Below are 22,513 nucleotides of genomic sequence, written 5' to 3'. Positions count from 1 at the left end.
TTTAAAATCGATTTTTCTAGAAAACGGTGTGTCCTACCGATTTAAAACAAGAGTATCTTTTAGTACTAGAATACTTTAAAGTTTCATAATCCAGTATCAGAAATGCATAAAAGTTAAAGATAAAAAAGTTATGCGATAAAATAACCGTTGCCCTACCCAAAACGGACGCCTATGATAGGTACTAGAAATTTGCAATGGATGGATTAGATTTATATCTTGTAGATAAATACACGCACCAATTTTTGTTTTTCTAAATAGAAGTGTTCTGGAGGTATTTAAGAAAAACTAATTATAAGACGCCATCTTCAAAGAGCTCTAGCTCCCTTAGGAAGCATTTTCGGACTAAGTGAATTGGGTTAAATTATCTTAAAATTATCTGAAGAATCTCCTATCTTCGTTTGTCGGTAGAGTTTCTGGACACCCTGTATAAATATAATATTAAGCTTCAAATCCGGTATACTGTCAATGTTAAAAATGGGCTGCAACGGTCTAGCGCTAGCGAATGCTAGTCCGCGAATTTATTCTCATTCGGCTGCGCCCATCATTTTTTTTTTACTTTAGTCGGAACGCACAATATTCTTTCTTTATAACAATACTGTTTAAACAATTTTTAACATTTTTTCTTGCAAAAAACTTTGTTAAAAACTTTGACTTTTCTTATAAAAGATTGGTTACTTTCAGATCTTAGTGTTGTTAATTAACGTAACAATGATTTTTTCAAAAAAAAGGGGCTCTCTCAGACCCCAAGGATCGTAGGACCTAAAAATTTTTTTTAGAAGTTGTGTATTTTAACCAGCTTTCAGTATTTTTTATTGCCATTTAACTTGATCTAATTTCTACGAAATTATTGTAATTGTTTATAAGCTTAAAAACTGCTATTTATTAACAAATAATTCTGTGCACCTACATGTAATTTTTTTTACTTTTCTTTTTCATAGGGTATTAGTATATATCTTAACGAAGGAAATGAGTCCCTGATTATTGAGATACATTCACCCATATTAACTGGACCAGCCTCAGAACTTAGCTCGTTTTTCAAAAAATTTTATAAACAAATTAAATTTTGCAAAAACTATTTAACAGATCTGGACCATTTTTTGCACACCATTCAAACACCATAATGCCCTCAAGTTTAGGTATATTTAAACATATTTTAATAAACAATAAAATTGTTATTACCAATATTCAAAAACAGTGATTTTGTCGTCCGTTTTACAATAACTTTTTTGTTTATTAACCGATTTTAATTTGGTGTATCTCATTCGATGTATCCTTTTTTTCTGAAAAAGTTACCTGTGGACGTCAAATTTCTAAATAAACAAGTTTTTAAGTTATGAGCAAAAGACTAAGTTTGACGTTTTGATTGTTTATTTAAAAAATGTTCCACTAAAAAATTGATGAATCCCAAGATGGTAGCCTTTTTGTAATATCTCATACTACACATTTCAACTGTCAAACCTCGTCTTTTCAATTATGTCGAAAAACGGCTTATTTTTTACTAACTTGATTGGTCTAAATGACTAAGAAATCACAGTAATGTACAAGTAACTAAAGTGTATTTATCTATATTTGGGTGTCACATACAGCAGCTTAAACTTATTAGTTCCTTTGTTTGTGTTTTATTATATGTTGTATGTTCAATTTTGAAATTTATAGTAATTTTGCAATATATTGGTTTTGTTCTTTACTTCACTTTTTTAATTTGTTTATATTTTTTTTATTGACGATTTATCTAATTTCATAAAATTGTATTTGCTATTGTTATGTATAACTTTTTTGTGACTCTATGTTAAGCTTTGTCCATAAAATTGTATAATTTTCAGTGACAATAAAGCATATTTCTAAAGACTAAGTTTTTAATCTAATAGCACATAAAATAACACCAAGAATGTTGCTCTACATCGCACCAGACTGAAAACAATGGGAACCCTCTCTGGTTACACCTTCGAGGCTTCCAAAATTTGCAACCCATAACGAATGCTGAGACTAAGGAAGATGAGGGAATTTTACAATTTATAATTCACGTTTCATCTGCTCAGCGCGGTAACGTTCCAACGAACCATTCTCGTCTGAACTTTACCTGCGCTGAGCAGATGGGACGTGAATTATAAATTGTAAAATTCCCTCATCTTCCTTAGTCTCAGCATCTGTTGTGGCTTGCAAATTTTAGAAGCCTAGGAGGTGTAACCAGAGAAGGTGCCCTTTGTTTTCAGTCTGGTAGGATGTAGGTCTTTTAAAAAAAAGAAAAGTCCAAATATAAAATTTATTAAAAGTAATAAAAAATTATTTAAATTTGAAAACGTTCGTGGAACTACTATATTAATAAATTATATTTAATTATTAATAAATTATATTTAATTAATAAATAATAAATTATTATTTAACAACATGAAGAGAAGTATCCATTCTCAAATGTGGTCTCGAAGTAAGGAAGTACAAAACTCAAAGAAGTACCACAAAATGTATACATTTTGTATACATTGTACGTATACATTAGTATACGTAGTACATTTTGTGGTACTTCTTTGAGTTTTGTACTTCCTTAAATTATTATTTATTATTTTATTACAGCGTCCTAAACGTGGATTATAATGTTATTTTTATAATTATTAAATATGCAGTTTGGTTTCGTTTCGATTCAGAGGTGTTCATTTAGTCCCACTGAAGACGTCTAGAGACAGAAACATCTGTCTGAGATGGTGGACCACCTCTGAATCGAAAGGAAACATAAACTGTCTTTCACTATTTTTTAAGTATGTATTTTTGTCAGTCTCTATGAAAAATTTCAAACACAAATTCCCTGAAAACTTGGCGTGCTACAAAAAAAACTAATAAGCATAGATGCTTGATCAGTACACCCCATTTTCTATAAGACATCTATTAAACTTAAAACACTTTGTCATGAAAACAAATTTATGTGTGTGGTTTTATTTCCTTATGTAAATTTCTTTTAAAATTGTAATTATACTTAACACAATCCATTTAAAAATCAAAAATGTAAAAAAAAAATCTTGGTAATACAGAGCGGCGCTAATTAGGGATGGCGGTTTTTGACAAAAAACCGGTTTTCGGTTATACCGGTTTTTTTTTGCATGCGGTTTAACCTGGCGGTTATAACCGGCCAAAAAAAACCGGTTTTTGGAAAAACCGATTTTCGGTTTTTTTAATCCAATAGGTTACAAAGTTACATTTACAATTACAATTTTCCTCTCCTCCCAAAATCAAAAAATTCCCCAACCATTTCAACTTATAAAAAATTTCCCAGACTCTTTGAAATGGGATTTAAAAAAAAATATCAACATAAATATTTTACTTAAAAATAAATTGGATAATGCAATATATCTTTTATTTTTGCTACCATCAAAAAAAATTTATCATGTATTACTTTTAACACGTTTGTATATATTTCTAGAATAGGTACATTTTAACTCATTTAATACTTCCTGTATGGGTGTATAGTTTTGAAAACGTAGGGAAATTCTTGAGTTTCGTATTGGTAATCAGTAATACGATATGCATAGGCAGAGCATTATTTTTGGTAATCAGATAAAATCATTCACCGACTTTCAATGTCAAGAGTTAAGAGTTTAGTGTGAAAAATAGATGATGTTTGGCTTGCGTCTAATTCAAACAGACACTTCTTATGTAAATATTATGATTACAAATACCTTTTCAAGGAAATATTAAATAAAACTTAATAACTGATTCTGCTGGCTGATGTGAGATTGCACTTTCAGTTCGCTTCTGTATTTATAAAATAAAATAAAATTTGAATTATGGTTCTGTTTGGAATAGTTACTTGAGAATAATAATTATTATTGGGATCCCAAATAATACCTAACCTAATCCTAATCACCGTAAAAACCTAATAACCGGTTTTTTCTTTAAAAAGAAAAAACCGGTTATAACCGGGACAAAAAAATAACCGGTAAAACCGGTTATTGCGAAGTAAAAAAACCGGTTTTAGGTTTAAACCGGTAGGTTTTTCCCATCCCTAGCGCTAATAACCAGATAGGTTGGTGCGACTTAGTTGTAAATAGTGTAGCCGATATGTGAAACAATTGTGCATTTAATGATAGAAGTATATAATTTGGACCACATATACTACACATATAAAGGTTCCAATTTAGATATGAGGCCATCTCAGATTTTGCCTTGTACAAAAATGGCGGGCATTCAAAATGGCGACTATACGTATGTGACTAATAGCACGATAACCTTTGAACGAGACGTCAGATTTCAACCAAATTTGGTATATAGGTTCTTTTTTTATGTATAAGATCAAAGTCGTGAACCGGAAGAATCAGTTTACCAGAAGTTGGGTTTTTCCTGGTTTTTATGTAAAAACATGTTGTTTTTTTTTCAATTTTTTCACCCTGTACGTATTAATTTTTCAAAAAGTTAATACCGCCATTGAAAAGAGGATAAAAATATTTTCTAGAAAATATTTTGCACTTTTTAGTTATGTTAATTACCATTTAATAAATGCATAACATATCTTCACATGTACCCATGTGTGGCAGATTAGTGCAAATACTATAAGAATTATTGTGCATTTAATGGTAGAAGCATATAATTTGGACCACATATACTACACATATAAAGGTTTAAATTTTGATATGGGGCCATCTCAGTTTTTGTTTCTTTTACAAAAATGGCGGGCATTCAAAATGGCGACTATACATATGTGACTAATAGCATGATTACTTTTGAACGAGACGTCAGATTTCAACCAAGTTTGGTAAATAGGTTATTTTTTTGATGAATAAGATTAAGGTCTTGAACCGGAAAAATCGGTTTACCAGAAGTTGTGTTTTTACTGTTTTTTTTTTATCTAAGGATATGTTGTTTCTTTTTCGATTCTTTCTCCCTATGTATATATAATTTTTTCAAAAAGGTAATACCGCCATTGAAAAGGGTGTAAAAATATTTTTTAGGAAATGTTTTAATCTTTTTAGTTATGTTAATTACCATTTAATAAATGCATAACCTATGTACACATGTACCTATGGGCGGAAGATTCATTTTGAATGCCCGCAATTTTTGTAAAAGACAAAATCTGAGATAGCTTCATATTATCTAAATTTAAATTTATGTATGTATGTGTAGTATGTGTGGTCCAAATTATATGCTTCTACCATTAAATTCACAATAATTCTTATAATATTTGCACGAATTTTCCGCACATAGGTACATGAAAAGATAAGTTATGCATTTAACATATGGTAATTAAAATAACCAAAAAGTTCAAAATATTTAGTAGAACATATTTTTACGGTCTTTTCAACGACGGTATTACCTTTTTGAAAAATTAATACATACAGGGTGAAAGATTTAAAAAACAACAACATATTTTTACATAAAAAATCAGAAAAAACACAACTTCTGGTAAACCGATTCTTCCGGTTCAGGAGCTTTATCTAATACATCAAAAAAAGAACCGATATACCAAATTTGGTTGAAGTCGGACTTCTCGTTTAAAATTTATCGTGTTATTAGTCACGTATCGTCGCCATTTTGAATGCCCATCATTTTTGTAAAAGGTAAAATCTGAGATGGCCTCATATCTAATTTTAAACCTTTGTATTTGTAGTATATGTTGTCCAAATTATATGCTTATATGCACAATTCTTATAATATTTGCACGAATCTGCCGCACTAAAATAAACAATACAAATCATTCACATTTTATGAATATATTTATGTAATATCTTAAGCAAATTATTGTATTTATTTCAGATTGAACTTTTTTATAAGTCCATTTTCCAAAAGACCAGAGTCATTTTATTCCAGCGACTCAATAGGTAATATGACATCAAATGAAACTTTAATAGAAAAATATATGGTTATTATTTTTTAGTTTTGCATCCAACAGTTTTTAAATATGTTCCAAGTGACCTTCCAGAACATGTTCGTTTAGCGAAATTAGGGTTCTCTTTAGCACAAGAAATAGCAAAACATTTTGATCCTATTAGACGATTGTTTATGACGGATAATTTAAAATCAAATGACGATTTTTATGATGATTTAGTCAAAAATATGAATGAGTTGTTTGAGACCTACTACACAAAAACACCCCTTACGTTCCATAACAGCAATCTTAAATTTAAGGTAAGTACAATAATGGTAGGGGAGCTTAAACAGGGATTCTAGCAGTCACTCGAGCGCGTCAGATTATCACATGGGGAGAAACCTTGTACCGTGTAAATGTACCTCTACCATATATTGGCTCTTAAAACAGGAGAGTTCGTTAGGGGGTCTGAAAAAAAATATATCCTTAGAAAAACTCGAAATCGTTTAATTAAGATGAGGTAAGTTACGTATATGCAAAAGAGTGTATATTTCAAAAATCTGCCGGTTTGAGCGGGGCGTAAGGAAATGGGCGAGTTACAAAGTTTCACAAAAAAAAGCGAATATTTCGCGAAATAAACGTCAGATCGAAAAACTAAAAATAGACGTTCAATATTTTTCAAAAAGCTATGGAAGGATACCAAGCACGAGCCTTAATGAGAGAAGTGGGGGTAAATTTAAAATTTTAAATACGAACCCCGTGAGTTTTCGCGAAATGAACATCAGATCGAAAAACTGCAACACGTATTCAATATTTTTGAAAAATCATTCGAATGGCACCAAGACAACCCACACGGAGGATTGTTACGCAAAACGTCAAACTGAGTGCCCATTAAAATCTGATCTTAATAAAATTAACTAGTTAGCGAGTTAATTAGTAGAAAAAAGGACACTTGGTGTGATTTAAAAACTGATATTGATTGAGTGCGATAAACAGTGCTATAAGCGACCCCCCAATGGGGGAAGCTTTTTCCCCAGGACCAATATCCTTACTGTCTTGTATATTTAAAACTTTAGAAAGGCTTATAAAATTTAGATTAGATTGGTGGTTCCAAAAAGAGAATTTACTTCCAGTAAACCAGTTTGGTTACAAAAGAGATTTTGGAACTCTAGACACTTTAACAACACTTGTTGTAGATGTACAGAATAACTTAACTAAAAATAACTACTTAGCAGCAATATTCTTAGATATTGAAGGAGCATATGACTCCGTTTGTTTATCAACCTTAAAACATAAAATGGTAAGTTTTTTTCATATGCCAATTGCTTTCGTTAACACAATAATCAGTTTCTATACAGATAGGGTAATTTACATCAGAAATCATAATAAAAAACTAATAGGTCCTCGACATAATTATCACGGTATACCACAAGGCTCAGTATTATCACCAATTTTATTCAATCTGTACACCTCTGACATACATAAGATGCAAGTAAACAACATCCCATTTAAAATCATACAATATGCAGACGACTTTTCTGTCTATGCGGAAAACAAGAAATATGAAAACGGTATGCAAAACCTAAGTACAGTTTGTAGTTCCCTCTTTACATGGTTCTTAGAGAACGGCTTAAATTTATCAATTAACAAGTCAGCAGTATCTGTCTTTACAGGTCACAATCTTCCTATAAACCAAGATATATTACTTAGTGATATATCTTTTACATTTAAAAATAATGTCAAATATCTGGGCCTCATTCTGGACAAAAAACTAACTTGGAAACAACACATACAATATATGCTGGATAGATGTAGCAAAGGTATTAATTTCCTTAGAATGACAACTATAGTGTGGTGGGGCTGCGATGTTGAAACATCTTTACTGTTTTATAGGGCTTCTATACGATCCATTATAGATTATGGTGCTACTCTCTACGGTTCTGCTTCCAAAACCCTTTTAAGAAAAATTGACGTTTTCCAAAATTCTGCCAAAATCTGTTTAGGTGTTATGAGATCTACTCCTATACAACCAATACCTGTTGAAGCTTCTGAGCCTCCTTTGGAGATTAGAAGAAATTTACTAAGCGAAAAGTGGGTACTTAAGCACACTTTACAAATTTCGAATTATTTTCCTGTATATGTCACCTTAACGAATCAGATCTTACTCACAAGTATTGGATTAAAAAACCATCTCCGCCTTTATGTATTGCATTACAGAACAATCCTATTTTTTCAAAGAAGTTAAACACAGTAGACAAAAACTTAGATTACTTTGCTCTCTTCCATAAAACTGATGTAATAATACCCACATACAACGAAAACAACATAATCAGCAACAATATCCTGAAATCTATTTTGAACTGCTACAGTGATGCAACAGTTATATACACAGATGCATCTAAATCAAAAGAAGGGACTGGCTGTGCTTATTTTTTACCCTCAGGAGGTTTCGAATTCAAGTACAAACTTCCCAATGAGTTTTCAATTTCCTCTGCTGAATGATTGGCCATACTCGAAGCGTTGAAATATATTAAAAACTCTTATACTAAAAAAACGTTAATTCTTTCAGACTGCCTATCAGTTTTACAGAATATCAAAAATACTTTTTTCCCAAAACATTTAGTAATTCTTACACATTTTTAATAAAGGATATGTTAAAGCATTTAGAAGACTCTGGCTTCAATATAAAATTTATTTGGGTTAAGGCACATATTGGACTCAAAGATAATGAGTATGTAGACTACTTAGCTAAATCCAGTATAACATCAGGCACTTTATTGTCATATTCTTTATGTGTATCAGATGTTATTACTATTTTTAAAAGAAACCAACTGTCGATATGGAAAGATCAATGGAATCTTTACTGCTTAACAAACCCCACAAGATACACAACTTTACAACCAGTGATTAGACAAAGTACCTGGTTTAAGAGTTTTAAAGCTCCACGTAAATATATAACAACTATAAATCGACTACGTTTTTGGCATGCTTGCTATCTAAGTCATTTATATAAAATAAATGTGATTGAAGACGATAATTGCAAACATTGCGAAAAGCAGGGTGATCTTGATCATATCTTTTTTGAATGTACTAAGTTTCAACAGCATTCAAACTCTCCCTATAAAAATTTAATTAAGCTTGATATGCATGCAATATTCAATATCCAGTCTCTGCTGGCTACAGGCTCACAACAAATACACAATATCATTATACATTTCTTGTCAGATACACGCATGGTCTTATAAGATTTGTACTCGGGCGTGATATTTTTTATGATTTAAGTTCAGATTTGCATCCTTTTTGAAGTTATACTTCTTTAGGCGCGATTTCATTGAGGGTGAAATTGTATTAATCTGCGCGCATGCGCACACCGACAGTATGGTATTAGTCGTTATACGGGCTCTGATTGGGTGTTGAAATGATCTGTCAATAATTGTTCAATATGGGGGTTATCGGTTAACAAAAATATTGTTTATATTAGTTTTTATTGCTGTGAGGACAGAAATAAAATCAAATTTATAATTATAGTGACTTTTTAAATAATTTTGAAAAGCCGCAGGTACGTAATTCTAAATGTTTCAGTTGTATTCCAATAAAAAATTATCTTCATACCTATCTATTTGGAAAATGTAAAAAAATAATGTTAACTATTAGTAGGCAATGCATTAATTTACATAATCTGATTACGAACAAACTTTCTACAAATCTTCATCTAATATATCGTTTTCTTACTCTATATTTTGTTGTATTTTAATTCGACAAAAATCAAACTAATAATTTGATTAAATTCATATAAATAAACAAAATATCAAAAAGTTTATGGTGTAAACGTTTAGTTTGTGTAAATTCCCACATGACGTATACGCGAATGTGGTGCAGTGGGAAATCGCTTCGACTCTCGTACGGCGCGATAGACCTGAAGTGGGTTCACGCCCCAAGCAAGTTGTTATTTTTTTTATTTTTTTTATAGATTTTATGATTGTAAGTATATTATTATATAATTTTTCAGAAAATACGTATTTAATTAAAATTTTTGGCAACATTTATTGTTCAGAAATTATTTGTGGCATTTTTCAATGTGTTTGTGTGTGTTTTATTCTTTTATTTTTTTAATTTTTGGTATTGTTTGATAAAAATTTTTGGAAAGTAGTAGAGAAACTGTTTAAAGTATATTGATTTCGTTGAAATCATATAATAGAAGTATAACTTCTTACGTGCGTACAAAGTACGCACATTCTTTTTTTTATCATAAATATATATTATATCACTTTATCAGGGATCCATTATTGTTTTTATTGTATTATTATTGTATTGTATTATTTATTGTATCACTCTATTGTTTCTGTTTAATTTTGTATTAGGGATAGGATTGTATATATATTCTTTATTGCAACTGTCTGAATGACTAATGTCTATGCCATTAAATAAATAAAAAAAATCCCACACGGAGGTAGTGTGGTGGGTTACTTTAAAATCTTGAATAGGAGCCCCCTTTTTGCAGATTTGGATTCTTAACGTAAAATTAAGCAACTTTTATTAGATACATATTTTCGATATATGGATAGATGGTGCTATAATCGGAAAAAACCATTGTTGGAAATGGAAAACTAAATTAGAAAATAAAAAGTTAAATTTTTGATTTTAAGACCCACTCTTCACAACCCAATAGGTCCGCATAGCGCTCGAGTAACTGCAAATGTGCCATACTTTCCTCCCCTACTATAAATATTCTCAGTTACAGTTAAACATTAACGAACACAATATTAATAGACAATAAATTCACTTATTAAAACTAGCGAAGAAGAAAACAAGCTTGAAAAAAGGTTACAGAAGGAAACCGATAATAAAGAGTTAAGGAAATCATTCAACGAATATAATAAAAAACTTAAATTTCTTATTGAAACAACGAAATAGAAGAGTCCTTCAAATATAAAATAGAAAAAACCAAAACAAAATCTAACAAACTTTGGACAACCAATAAAGGAGTGGATAAAAAAGAACAAACAAGTTCGATACAGATAATCACCAATATAAAAATAATACCGAGTCAAACGAAATAATTTCAAACCTGAAGATATGGTGAATATATTTGTTTAATATTTCTCCACTATTGGTGAAAAAAATAGTAGGGAAAAGAAGTTTAACAACGAAAATTGAAAAATCAAACAAAAAATTTACACAAACTTATGTAGAAACTTCCAGGAAGAGGAAGTAACCCCGAAAGAGGAAGTTAAACGAATAATTATGAATTTAAAAAATCATAACTCTCCTGGTCATGACAAACTCAACCCATTTAAAATGATGGCTTTTAGTGTCATCTCTATTGGTTCGAATTTCATTATCTTAATTTGATCCCCCCATTTTCAACCCTATCTACAGTTGCGCCATTTTTGATCTTAAAATTTTTTTGTACAAAAAACTATTTTTAAAAATTTAGGATGCCGTTTATTCTTACCGCAATGGCTTTTATCCTTATTGGTCCGAATTTCGCTATCTTAATTTAGTCCCCCCATTTTCAAACCTATTTACAGTTGCGTCATTATTCATCTGAAACAGGGTCTAAAATGACGCGTATTTCAATAACGACGCAACTACAACTACCCTGTAGTGTCTCGGCACATAGTTACAGTTCTGTCGCTTTTGTATCATCTTTACATAGTGTTTTACAGTTAATTACGCAATAAACAGGAATTGACAAAATTTGCAGTTACTTCATTCTTATTTGCAGTTACTTATTTGCAATAAGTCATTCTTATTCCGGACCGGCGATGTGAGACTACCTATGGTGAAAAGTATCACTATATACAGCTGTGAGGTATAGCTGTTGAAAGATAGAACATTGGCAACCGAAATAGATTTTTGATGAAGAGCCACAGGAAGATCTAGAAGAAAATGGAATAAATATGGATATGTGTCTCTAACAAACTTTGTAACCCAACTTTTTCGTGTGCAACTTTAATTATTTTTTTCCGTCGACCGTCCATTTATGATCAATTTTAACACCCTCAAAATCATTGATTAATGACCCCTATTAATGCATGATTTTCTATTAATGAACGATTTCATTATAGGCAACACAACATACATTGCTTGCATAAATTAATTAAGCGCTCTGTGATTGGCAGTGACCTGTGGTGTAGGCAACCAAACATATACCTCTTTATATTCCCACTAAAAAATTTAAAATTAAGTAGCCGCTGTTAGTATTATCTGTCATTGTATGTCATTATTTACATTATTGTTTAAAATTCTGTGTATTGGAAAAATCAAAAGATGGATATGTCTTTATTTCTCAAAAGTACGGTCGACGGAAAAGTTTTGTAACGAACTCGTGAATTAAAATGGCGATTAACAATCTCGAATATTAACGCGCTCGCCTCCGCTCACGCGTTAAAATATCTCAATTGTTAATCGCCCTTATTAATACCCTTTTTGGTTAAATAACTATTATGTGTTTTAGCCTGTAAATGGTAAACTGTTTTTAAACGAGTTGATATCGGACAACGCTGCTTTTCGATTAGTAACTGACTACGTGAAAGCACTAAAGAAGACTAAAGAATTGCCTTGGATCAATAGCTCGATACCAGTTCATCAAAGCTTCTTTATCGCATTTGGCCAAGGTAAACAAACTAATCAATCTTCTATTTATTACTGTATTTAATATTTATATTATATCGACATTAATCATAACATAACGTGTCGTTCCGTAAATAATGAATCTAGATATCTACTATATGCAAAATGCCCTCACTCCCAGAATTCCATTTTTTTCATTTCTTTACGTTCGGTGCAATTAAAAAATAAGACTACGCGGATTTTTTGGTCGCCACCCCCTTACCCCTCCCCCATAGCCAAAAACGTAGATTTTTAGATTAACTTTTTTTTAACCGGGTTGCAATTGAGTTAAAAATTTCAAAAAATTCACACGTGTACTTAGCTGAGGCTTTTACAAAACATGTCCATTTTTTATGGACCCGTAGGTTGAGTGTACATAACCTCAAATTTTTTTAGCTTTTTTAAAACATAACTTTTCTTGGAGATGGCTGCAGGTCCATTTTTTTGCATTTTGTGTATTTTATCAAAAACTTTCGGTCTGATTTTTCCGTCAGCTGCGTCATCCTGAAAAATCCGGAAAACTGTTTTTAGGGGGTTTTTAACAAAACCTTGAGTTGATTTATTTTGAAGTCTATAAAATGAAGCAAATCCCCAAAGACCCCCAAATAAACAGTTTTCCGGATATTTCAAGATGGCGCAGCTGAGGGAAAAATTTGAAAAAAATCAGAGAGATCGTTTGTGACAAAATACACAAAATGCGAAAAAAATTCGACCTGCAGCCATCTCGAAAAAAAAAATAAAAGTTTTAAAAAGGTTAAAAAAATTGAAGTCATGTACATTAGACCTACGCGTCCTTAAAAATGGACTTGTTTTGCAAAAGCCTCAGCTACATGTGTGAATTTTTTGAAATTTTTAAATCAATTTATTGCAACCCAACTAAAAAAAATTAATCTAAAAATCTACGTTTTTGGCTGCGGGGGAGGGGTAAGGGGATGGCAAGGTAAAAATCTGCGTAATATAATTTTTCTACGACCGTTTAATAACATTCTCATTATTCGCTATTTTTTCATAGATAATAGCGCCTATTACTGTACCCGTGAGTAATAATTCATTACTCACGGGCTGAAGTTACTCACGGGTCATTACTCACGGGCTGAAGTTAGATTCAAGTGGCGCATGCCCCTTTTAATATTAATCGTATATAAACTGCAAATAAAGTTATTTAAACTTGTTTATTTAATACAATAATTATTGTAATGTATACCAATAATTACCTTCGAAAAATTTGTAAAGGAATTTTAGCTATAACAATGTCAGTATATTTTTTTCCACCTACCTCTACCGAAAGTATACTTTTCCGGACCTGATTGTAGGGAGCAAAGTTGTACTTTTCCTCCCTAGGGAGGAAAATATTTTTCCTCCCTAGGGAGGAAAAGTAAAAGTGACGTCATGGTATTTCATTCATGAAATATAACTTATTGACGCCCTGTACAATATCTATTTTCTATTACGTAAGTATCTATACATTTTAACGTTTATTTAAAAACACTCTGTATTTTGCAGAATAGTAAAAAACAGTAAATTGTTATTCTGATTTAACAATGTTTACATTAATAATTTGACTTTTATTATTGACAGTTGACAGTTATATTGTACCTACTTATTAGTTTTAGTTCTAACAAATTTTGTTGGTTAGTTACATAGATAAATTAAGTAAAAATGAAAAAATGACTTGTTATTTGAGGAAGGTGGAAAAACCATATGTATAACATGGGAGTAAAGTGCCTTTTCCTCCCTTGAATGATTACTGCCCTCCGCTACGCGTCGGGCAGTAAACTTCATTCTCGGGAGGAAAAGTAGCACTTTCCTCCCTTGTTATACAAATAGCTATTACGTTTATATTTGTTTACTCAAAATTTTGACGTTTATCATTTAATTTAGTGACAGTGACATTATCGCATTTTGTTTATGTTAATTGGAATTTATAACTAATACTGTGTTTGTTTTTCAAGTTATATTGTGTTAAATATGTTATAACATATTATGTATAGTTATATTATTATATTATATATAGTTAAATGTAAATATACATTATAACTATATTATATGAAATACGTCCAGCGACAACAGCCATTTCCTATTTATTAGATTCACTGACAGTAGGTACAAATTTAAGCTTATAATTTTTCGGAAACGAATAGAACTTATATTGACTATTTCTAGTTGTATTTTTACAATAAATAAGAATTTAGTAATAGTATTTAAAAAAGAATTTAGTATTTTTTGTAAATTATTATAATTTAAATCTCGAGTAGTTGATAATTAAATTTTTTACTAATTAAAATAAAAAAGGTCGTAGAAAAAGTATAGTATTCTACTCGCATGTAATGGCCATTACTCACTCTGATGAATTACGACACTCGCCTACGGCTCGTGTCGCAAACTTCATCATCGTGAGTAATAGCCATCATTACATGCTCGTTGAATAATATACTATTTTAATTGCATAGAACGTAATAAAATGAAAAAAATTGAATTCTGGGAGTTAGGGTATTTTGCCTATCTTAACGGGGGTTACCCTTGGTTTTAGTCATACTTAGAGTATTTCTAAAATATAGATTGTAGCAAAGGTTTGTTTTTTTTAATGAAACAATCGCGTCTACTGCTGGACATAAATCTCCTTTAACCGCTCTGCTTAAATACTTTGCTGCGTTTCTTGTAACTGGCCCTGTGCGCACGGGAGTGGATGGGATTTTATTCTCCAATTTAATTTCTACGTTTTTGTGTAATTGGTTTCTGTGCAGTTAAGAATCTTTTTGTATCATCTCTTGTATTTAAATATTTTGGATGCGTTTTAATTTCAATTGCTTCCCCGATTACACGGGTAGTATTATTTTCAAAATTAACATTACGACGTGCTTCTCATCTAACTTGTATTCTTTGATTGGTCTGTCCGATTTACGATTTGTCGCAGTCCTCTATGTATGTATACCTACTCTATGTATACTCTACGACTATGTATCCTCCAATTTTCCAATGCAATTTTCGTTTTTGCGTTTAATATAAGAAAATATCTTATAATAATTAAAATCTGTTCCAAAATTTCCTTTTCTATATTTCTTGCGTATTTATTGATTCAGTCAATTTGTACTCTACGAGCTCCCTAGTGGGAAAGTTTTGGGGTAGTTCTGATTTCTTTCATTATATATGAATTTTGGGCTGCTGAATCCGAATATGAGGTTTGGAGACAAAACTTTTTGCCGGAACAGAGAAAAAATCCAAAATATCAGCTTTTTTCCACTTTTTTGCCAGATATCGAATACTATTAACTTTTGGTAAATGGTCTGTTAACAAAAATTAAAGTACTTGAAGTTATCTACAAATATCACAATTTACTTTTTTTTTCAGACGAACCGTTCGGTCTAAAGTGCAAGTTGAAAATTGTCAATTTTCAACGGTCTCGGCAAAACCCACTTTTTACATTCCGAAACTTTATTTTTTATTAGAATGCTGTCATTTGATAAATTTCTCCTAGTTTTCTGTACAAATAATAAATGTTAATTCATAATATGAATATGGTATGTCTCTTCTCACAGCTTCCAGGAATCCATTTCATCCTAAAATACCGAGAATGTCTCTGCTTTTCCCTTAGAGCCACAGAAGATCAGGCACAGATGGAGTCACAGTTTCAGTTGGTGTGAACATTCTCTTCGGATCTTGATTTCTGATGAACCTTGAGGTTTTGTCCTTTCAAAATGTATTAGTTGAACAGCTCTCTGACTTCCATAAACCTCAGATGCGGGTTTAGTTTTTATCCGAGGAATGGATTGGTTAGGAGCTATTGCATATTTTGGTGCAATACAAGAAATGCCACCCTTGACGTAAAAAGTGTGGTATCCGTCGATTGTATGTACGTTAACGCTTTCTGTCCCAACGCTGCATATATATGTTTCTGAAAAAGTGGGTGCGTATTCCCAGCCGTCGTATACAGGGTGAGGCAAATAAAGGGCCTATTAGAAATATCTCGAGAACTAAATGCAACAGAATCATGAAAATTGGAATAAAGGGGTTTTGAAAGATGGTCTATTAAATGAAAATATTTTCATCTCTTTGCAACTTCCGGTTATACCGGAAGTTGCTTATAACTTCGTTTTTTAAATGGGACACCCTGTATATTTTTACATTTTTGGATTCCCTTCGATGTCTTCTTTCTTAAAATATGAGGTTTTGTAATAATATACAGGGTATTTTAAAAGATAATTACGTTTATCTTATTAATTTCGTAGCAAAATTAACACCCTGTAGAATTGTAGTAGTTTGAGATCTAAAACTCTACTTACGTTCAAATGATTTTTAATATACTCTACTATTGTTAAGAATCATTAGCATAGCTAATTTTTTAATTTTAGTATACAGGGTTGGTCGAAACTCGGAATGAGTATTTTCTGAGTTTTCTTAAATGGAACACCCTGTATTTTACTATTGTAATGAAATGATATTTTATGGTACTGTTTTATTTCCTAAGCATTCCCTATACCTAACTGCTTTAATTTGTGCTTAATTGTTATTCGCACCACAATCTTAACTACGTAGGTATTTTGATAGCTAAACCATTATTGGTAATTTTAAGGACCAGTCTGGATTAATATGTATTTATTTCTGAAAAATTATTTGGGATTGCGTATTTTCACGGCCAACCTAATAAAATTTTACGTATTGTTTGTTGCAATTAATGTTTAGCTTGAATCACCAATAACAATCACAAATCAAATCAAATAAACATCAAAAATCAAATAAACATTACAAATTAAATGAGTTAGGTAGAGGGATGCTTAAGAAATAAAACAGTACTATAAAATATGATTTTACTACAATACAGAAATACATTTAATATTTAAGAAAACTCAGAAAATACTCATTCCGAGTTTCGACCAACCGTGTATACTAAAATTAAAAATTTAGCTATACTAATGATTCTTAACAATAGTAGAGTATATTAACAATCATTTGAACGTAAGTAGAGTTTTAGATGTCAAACTACTACAATTCTACAGGGTGTGAATATTGCTACAAAATTAATAAAAAAACGTAATTATCTTTTTAAATACCCTGTATAATATTACAAAACCTCATATTTTAAGAAAGAAGACATCGAAGAGAATCCAAAAATGTAAAAATATACAGGGTGTCCTATTTAAAAAAAACGAAGTTAAAACAACTTCCGGTATAACCGGAAGTTCTAAAGAGATGAAAATATTTTCATTTAATAGATCATCCTTCAAATTCCCTTTATTCAAATTTTCATGATCCTGTTGCCTATATTTCTCGAGATATATCTAATAGGCCAGTTATCTGCCTCACCCTATCGTTCAAGGTGTTATGGTCTCAATTTACCAAAGCCGAAAATATGCGTTGCTTATAAAATTTTAGACTCATTGGTGTCCCAATGCCGTAGAAATATGTTCGAAAATGTTAGATTATTGTTCCCAAAGCCTCAAAATGTTGGCACCTAAGACAGGTCATGCGGACCCATTGCCATATATATTTGTTCACATATTTTAGATGCTATATTGTAGCAGTGGTGGCAACGCTTATAGGTAGCTGCTAGAAGGTGAAGCGTTTGTAGCTTTCTATTCTGAAGAAAAATGCATTTTTTACCAAACAACAAAAATTCGTTATTTGCTTCTAACACCATTTGTTCAAAAATTAATTATTTTAAGCCGGTTGAACTTTTACAGTCTATTAATAATACCTAAATAAATAAGACTGGATAAGACCAATGACTAATTTTAATTATTTAAGTGTAGTATTATGGGGCGGTTTTCGCTCATTTTCTCGCTGAAAAAATAGGGACTGACTTTCGTTTCATCATTAGTCACTCAATTTTTGAGATACAGACTTTTGAGATAGAGAAGTTATCCTCGAAAAATGCATAGTTTTCCCGTCTTTTGACCTGGACCCTACAAAATTTAGCATTTGACGAAGAAGAGCTAACCTATAATAAAGTAAAATATAATAATAACCTAAAAAACCGTTTGGTTTATTTTTTCAAAAGGTATATTTTTGTCAATTAGAATTGTTTTGATAAAACAATTAATCTTTGGGTTAAGAGCAGAAAACTGGGGGTCCGGACAAATAATCCCCGGACAAATAATCCCGGACAAAAAATCCCCACAAATTATCCCCGGACAAAAAATCCCCGGACAAAAAATCCCCACAAAAAATCCCCACAAATTATCCCCACAAATAATCCCCGGACAAATAATCCCCGGACAAAAAATCCCCACAAAAAATCCCGGACAAAAAATCCCCACAAATTTTTTTGGACAAAATATCCCCACAAAAAATCCCGGACAGAAAATTCCCAAGAAATGTTTGCTGTCGAATAGTTCTCTAAAAGTTTTCCCGTGAATGGTGGAAGATATGGGAAATAAGCTAAGGCTGTGGGAATCATGTTGTAATTGGTTTAAATCTTTTGATCACTCTGCTTTGAGTAACTCTGTTCAAAACATTGTCTATTCATGATAATAACTGATAACTATACTGAAAACAATAATCTTGATTGTACTAATGTAAAAAATCCGTTCCATGCATCGCCATGAAAGTTATACAAAGCTTTTCGATTATTTTGACTTTTGTTGGTTTTGGAAACAACTGATCAGGGCGGTTTTGAAAACTGATTAAAAACATTGATTTTTTCGATATACAAACTAACATTTTCGATAACGAATAAATCGAAAACTATTAATTTTATCAAAAAAATGTATGAAATAGTTTGTGCTTAGAATTATTCGTTTTACCAATTTTTGTGGTCAAAATATAATAAAAAATTTCCGCCCCCGAGATGGGGTGGCAACCACCCCCATGATAAAAGTGCCTTTCGGCATCGTATAGATTATGATTCTTGGGCTATTCACTACTTATTCTCAAATTTTCAAGCCAATCGACCCATTCCTTAAAAATTACGAAGTGAAAATGTTGGTACCTGGAGTATAATATATTTTCTTACATGAGCTGAAATAAAATAATTTGTTTAATAATTTAGAATTCTGCGATGACCAATCAGAAGCAATTTTCATGAGAGATCTTTTTGAAAAACGTCAGTTACCACCAATTATTAAAATCCGCAATATTGTTAGCAACTCCGAATATTTCGCTGAAATTTATAAGTGCGTGGAAGGATCAACTTTGTGGCTAGATCCATCTGTTATAAGACAATTCCCTCATCCTCCTCCTGTAGATGACTATGAAGAAGGTGAAGATGTTGAAGAAGACGATTATAATCCGTAATGTAAAAAAATAATAAAATGTTGAAATTTAATTACTTGGTTTTATTTGAGTTTTACTTTAGATTTTAGAATACCCTATTTTTTGTAACATCTGCTACTAACGAGTTCAATAGTGGAGGGGAGCAAAGTATGCTAAATGTGCAGTCACTCGAGCGTTATGGGGACCTATTGGGTTGTGAAGAGTAGGTCATAAAACCAAAAAAAGTTAAGCAAAATTTTCCATTTTAGTGGGCGCTTGCCATTTTTAATTTAATTTTACATTTCCAATAATCGTTTTTCCGATTATAACGCCATCTATCCATAGTTCGAAAAAATGTTTCGAATAAAAGTTACTTATTTTTACGTAAGAAATCCAAATCTGCAATAAAAAATGGGGGCTCCTATTTAAGATTTTAAAGTAACCCCCCACCCCACCTCCGTGGGGGGTCGTGTTTGATGCCATTCGATAGATTTTTCAAAAGTACTGAATAAGTGTATTTTACAGTTTTTCGATCTGATGTTCATTACGCGAAATATCGCGGGATTCGTGTTTAAAATATTAAATTTACCACCCACCCCTCTCCATGGGAAGTCGTGTTTAGAATCATTCGATAGATTTTTAAAAAATATTGAGCACATATTTTTTAGTTTTTCGATCTGTCATTAATTTCGCGAAATATTCGCTTTTCTCTTGTGAAATTTTGGGACTCGCCCATTTCCTTACGCCCTGCTCAAATCGTCAGATTTTTGAAATATACACCCCTTTGCATGTACTTAACTTACCTTATCTTAATCTGACAATTTCGAGTATTTTTAAGGAAGTATGCCGGTTTGTTGTATTCTAACGATTTTTCTTGAATCTGCCTCATTATAAATATAGCGTCGGTGCATGATCTTCCTGACCTAAAACCTTGTTGTTCTTCTGCTAATGTTATCATTTTATTCAGATTGTTTGTTATCACTTTGGTCGTTAATTTTAGTGTTGTGATTAATAAATTAATTCCTCTGTAATTCTCCGGGTCCGATTTTCCTCCCTTTTTGAAGAGAGGTATTAGAATACTTGATCTCCATTCTTGTGGTATTCTGTTTTTTTCTATTATTTTTTGGATTAGTTTTAATATTTGTTTGGTCAGGTCTTGTCCTCCATACTTTAGGAGTTCATTCGATATTCTGTCCTTTCCTGGTGATTTTCTATTTTTTAATTTCCTTAATGCTTCCGTTACCTCTGCTTCTTCAATATTTATTTCTTCGTTTGTTGTCACTTCAGGTGTTGGTGGTTCATTATCGTCATCCTTAGTATTTAATTCCCAAAATTTTTTTTGATCAGACAATTACAGTCACTTCTCCTCCCTGGACCTTTCGTTCTACAATATGTGATCTAACTCTTTCTGAATACAATAAGCTTGATTCCCATGCAACAATTATTCAATCGTTTCTCAACATATTTGCTTGTTTCCCAGATCATTGTCATATTTCTACAGATTCATCTAAAATTATTGATGGTGTGAGATCAGCAGTTATAGATTCAAACACTATATTACAATTTAAATTATCTTTCACTTGCAGTATTTACTCTGGAGAACTATGTATATTCAATTATGCAAGCTTTCATTTAAATTCGTAATCAAAAATTTCCAATATCTGTTATAATTACCGACTCTCTCAGGGCATAACATACGATAGAACAGTTATAATATACAAGTAATCCTATAGGCATTTTAATAAAAGAAGAATTACATTTCCTAAAGAACACGAGGCAGCATGTAGGCTTTATATGGGTTCCATGACACATTAGCCTTCAAGGAAACGAAAAAGCAGTTTTTCATACCAGAGAAGCAAGTTTTCAGTGTTAGTGAACTTATTGTCTGTTTCCGACTACAATTCGTTCCTTAAACAAAAAGTGATAATCAAACGCGAAAACACTCAATATCTAACAGTCTAAAAGCAGACTTAAGACCACACTGTAAGCTTAGTTAAGCAATTTATTTGAAAGAAAAATGATTTAATCAAGCTGTAACCACTGTTAACATTTTTTAAATCGCATTTCTAATTAGTAAATTATGATATTGTTACTTAACTGTGAACATTATTTAATAATCAAAAATACTATGCATGTATTAGGTTTAAGTAAAAATAATGTATTACATTATAGTGGAGTCACTGAAGGTGGGTATGAGCTATTACCTCCGATTTCGTTGAACCTCCATAGATTTTCATGAAAATTGGTGAGTGGTTAGAGGATATCTCAAGGAACAAAGGTGACATGGTGCCAACTTGCGCTTTTACTCTGGGGGTACCCCTTCTCGGGGGTAAAAATTATTCTATTAAAAATAACCCCATAATTCGATAGAGGGACAAATTTCAAGCAAAATTTGTTATATAAAGTTATTAAAATAAATCAAAACTTTTTGAGTTATTAAAGATCAAATATTTTAATTTTTCTTGAGAAAATGAATGTTTTTAACCAATTTTTCATCAAAAACTCAAAAAGTGTAAGTTTTTACAAAAAAGTTATTATTATCAAAATTGAAGCTAATAAAAAATGAAATAAACCCCTTACTAGAAAAACCTTTTAGTTTTAACTAAAAGTGAGTTATAGGTAATTGAATGTATATTTTTCTCGGCGAGTAAAAAACTCTCAAGTATTCAAGCTGAAATAACGGGAAATTGATGCGTTTTATAACATAAACTTATTAAACATTTTTCAAAGTACTTAAAAATACCTATCAAATGAGCCCCCGAACATGTTGACAGCGTTAAAATTTATGCTCCAAATTTTTTTCAAAATTAATCTTTTAAAAATTTTTCCAAAAAATGTTATTGTTTTTTTTAATAACTCCGTTCGTGTTTACGATATCAGCTTCATCTGAAAACTTTTTGAAAGTCAATTGCAAGTGCT

The 22,513-nt window shown here is 31.3% G+C and overlaps 1 protein-coding gene across 2 annotated transcripts in view; it reads left to right on the top strand.

The window, feature by feature from the left end:
- Positions 1–19,667, top strand: part of LOC114327191 (phosphate-regulating neutral endopeptidase PHEX-like) — a 103,623-nt gene extending 83,956 nt beyond the window's left edge. For both annotated transcript variants that reach the window (XM_028275721.2, XM_028275720.2), the window contains 4 exons: positions 5,740–5,804; positions 5,861–6,111; positions 12,252–12,411; positions 19,392–19,667. In XM_028275721.2, coding sequence (XP_028131522.1) covers positions 5,740–5,804; positions 5,861–6,111; positions 12,252–12,411; positions 19,392–19,636 — 721 coding nt within the window. In that variant the 3' untranslated portion in view covers positions 19,637–19,667. The remainder of the gene's footprint in view (positions 1–5,739; positions 5,805–5,860; positions 6,112–12,251; positions 12,412–19,391) is intronic.
- Positions 19,668–22,513: the final 2,846 nt, after the last annotated feature.

This window comes from Diabrotica virgifera, chromosome 4 (genome assembly GCF_917563875.1).
Source record: "Diabrotica virgifera virgifera chromosome 4, PGI_DIABVI_V3a".
Taxonomy (NCBI): Eukaryota; Metazoa; Arthropoda; class Insecta; order Coleoptera; family Chrysomelidae; genus Diabrotica; species Diabrotica virgifera.
This window is presented reverse-complemented; position numbering and strand designations above follow the sequence as displayed.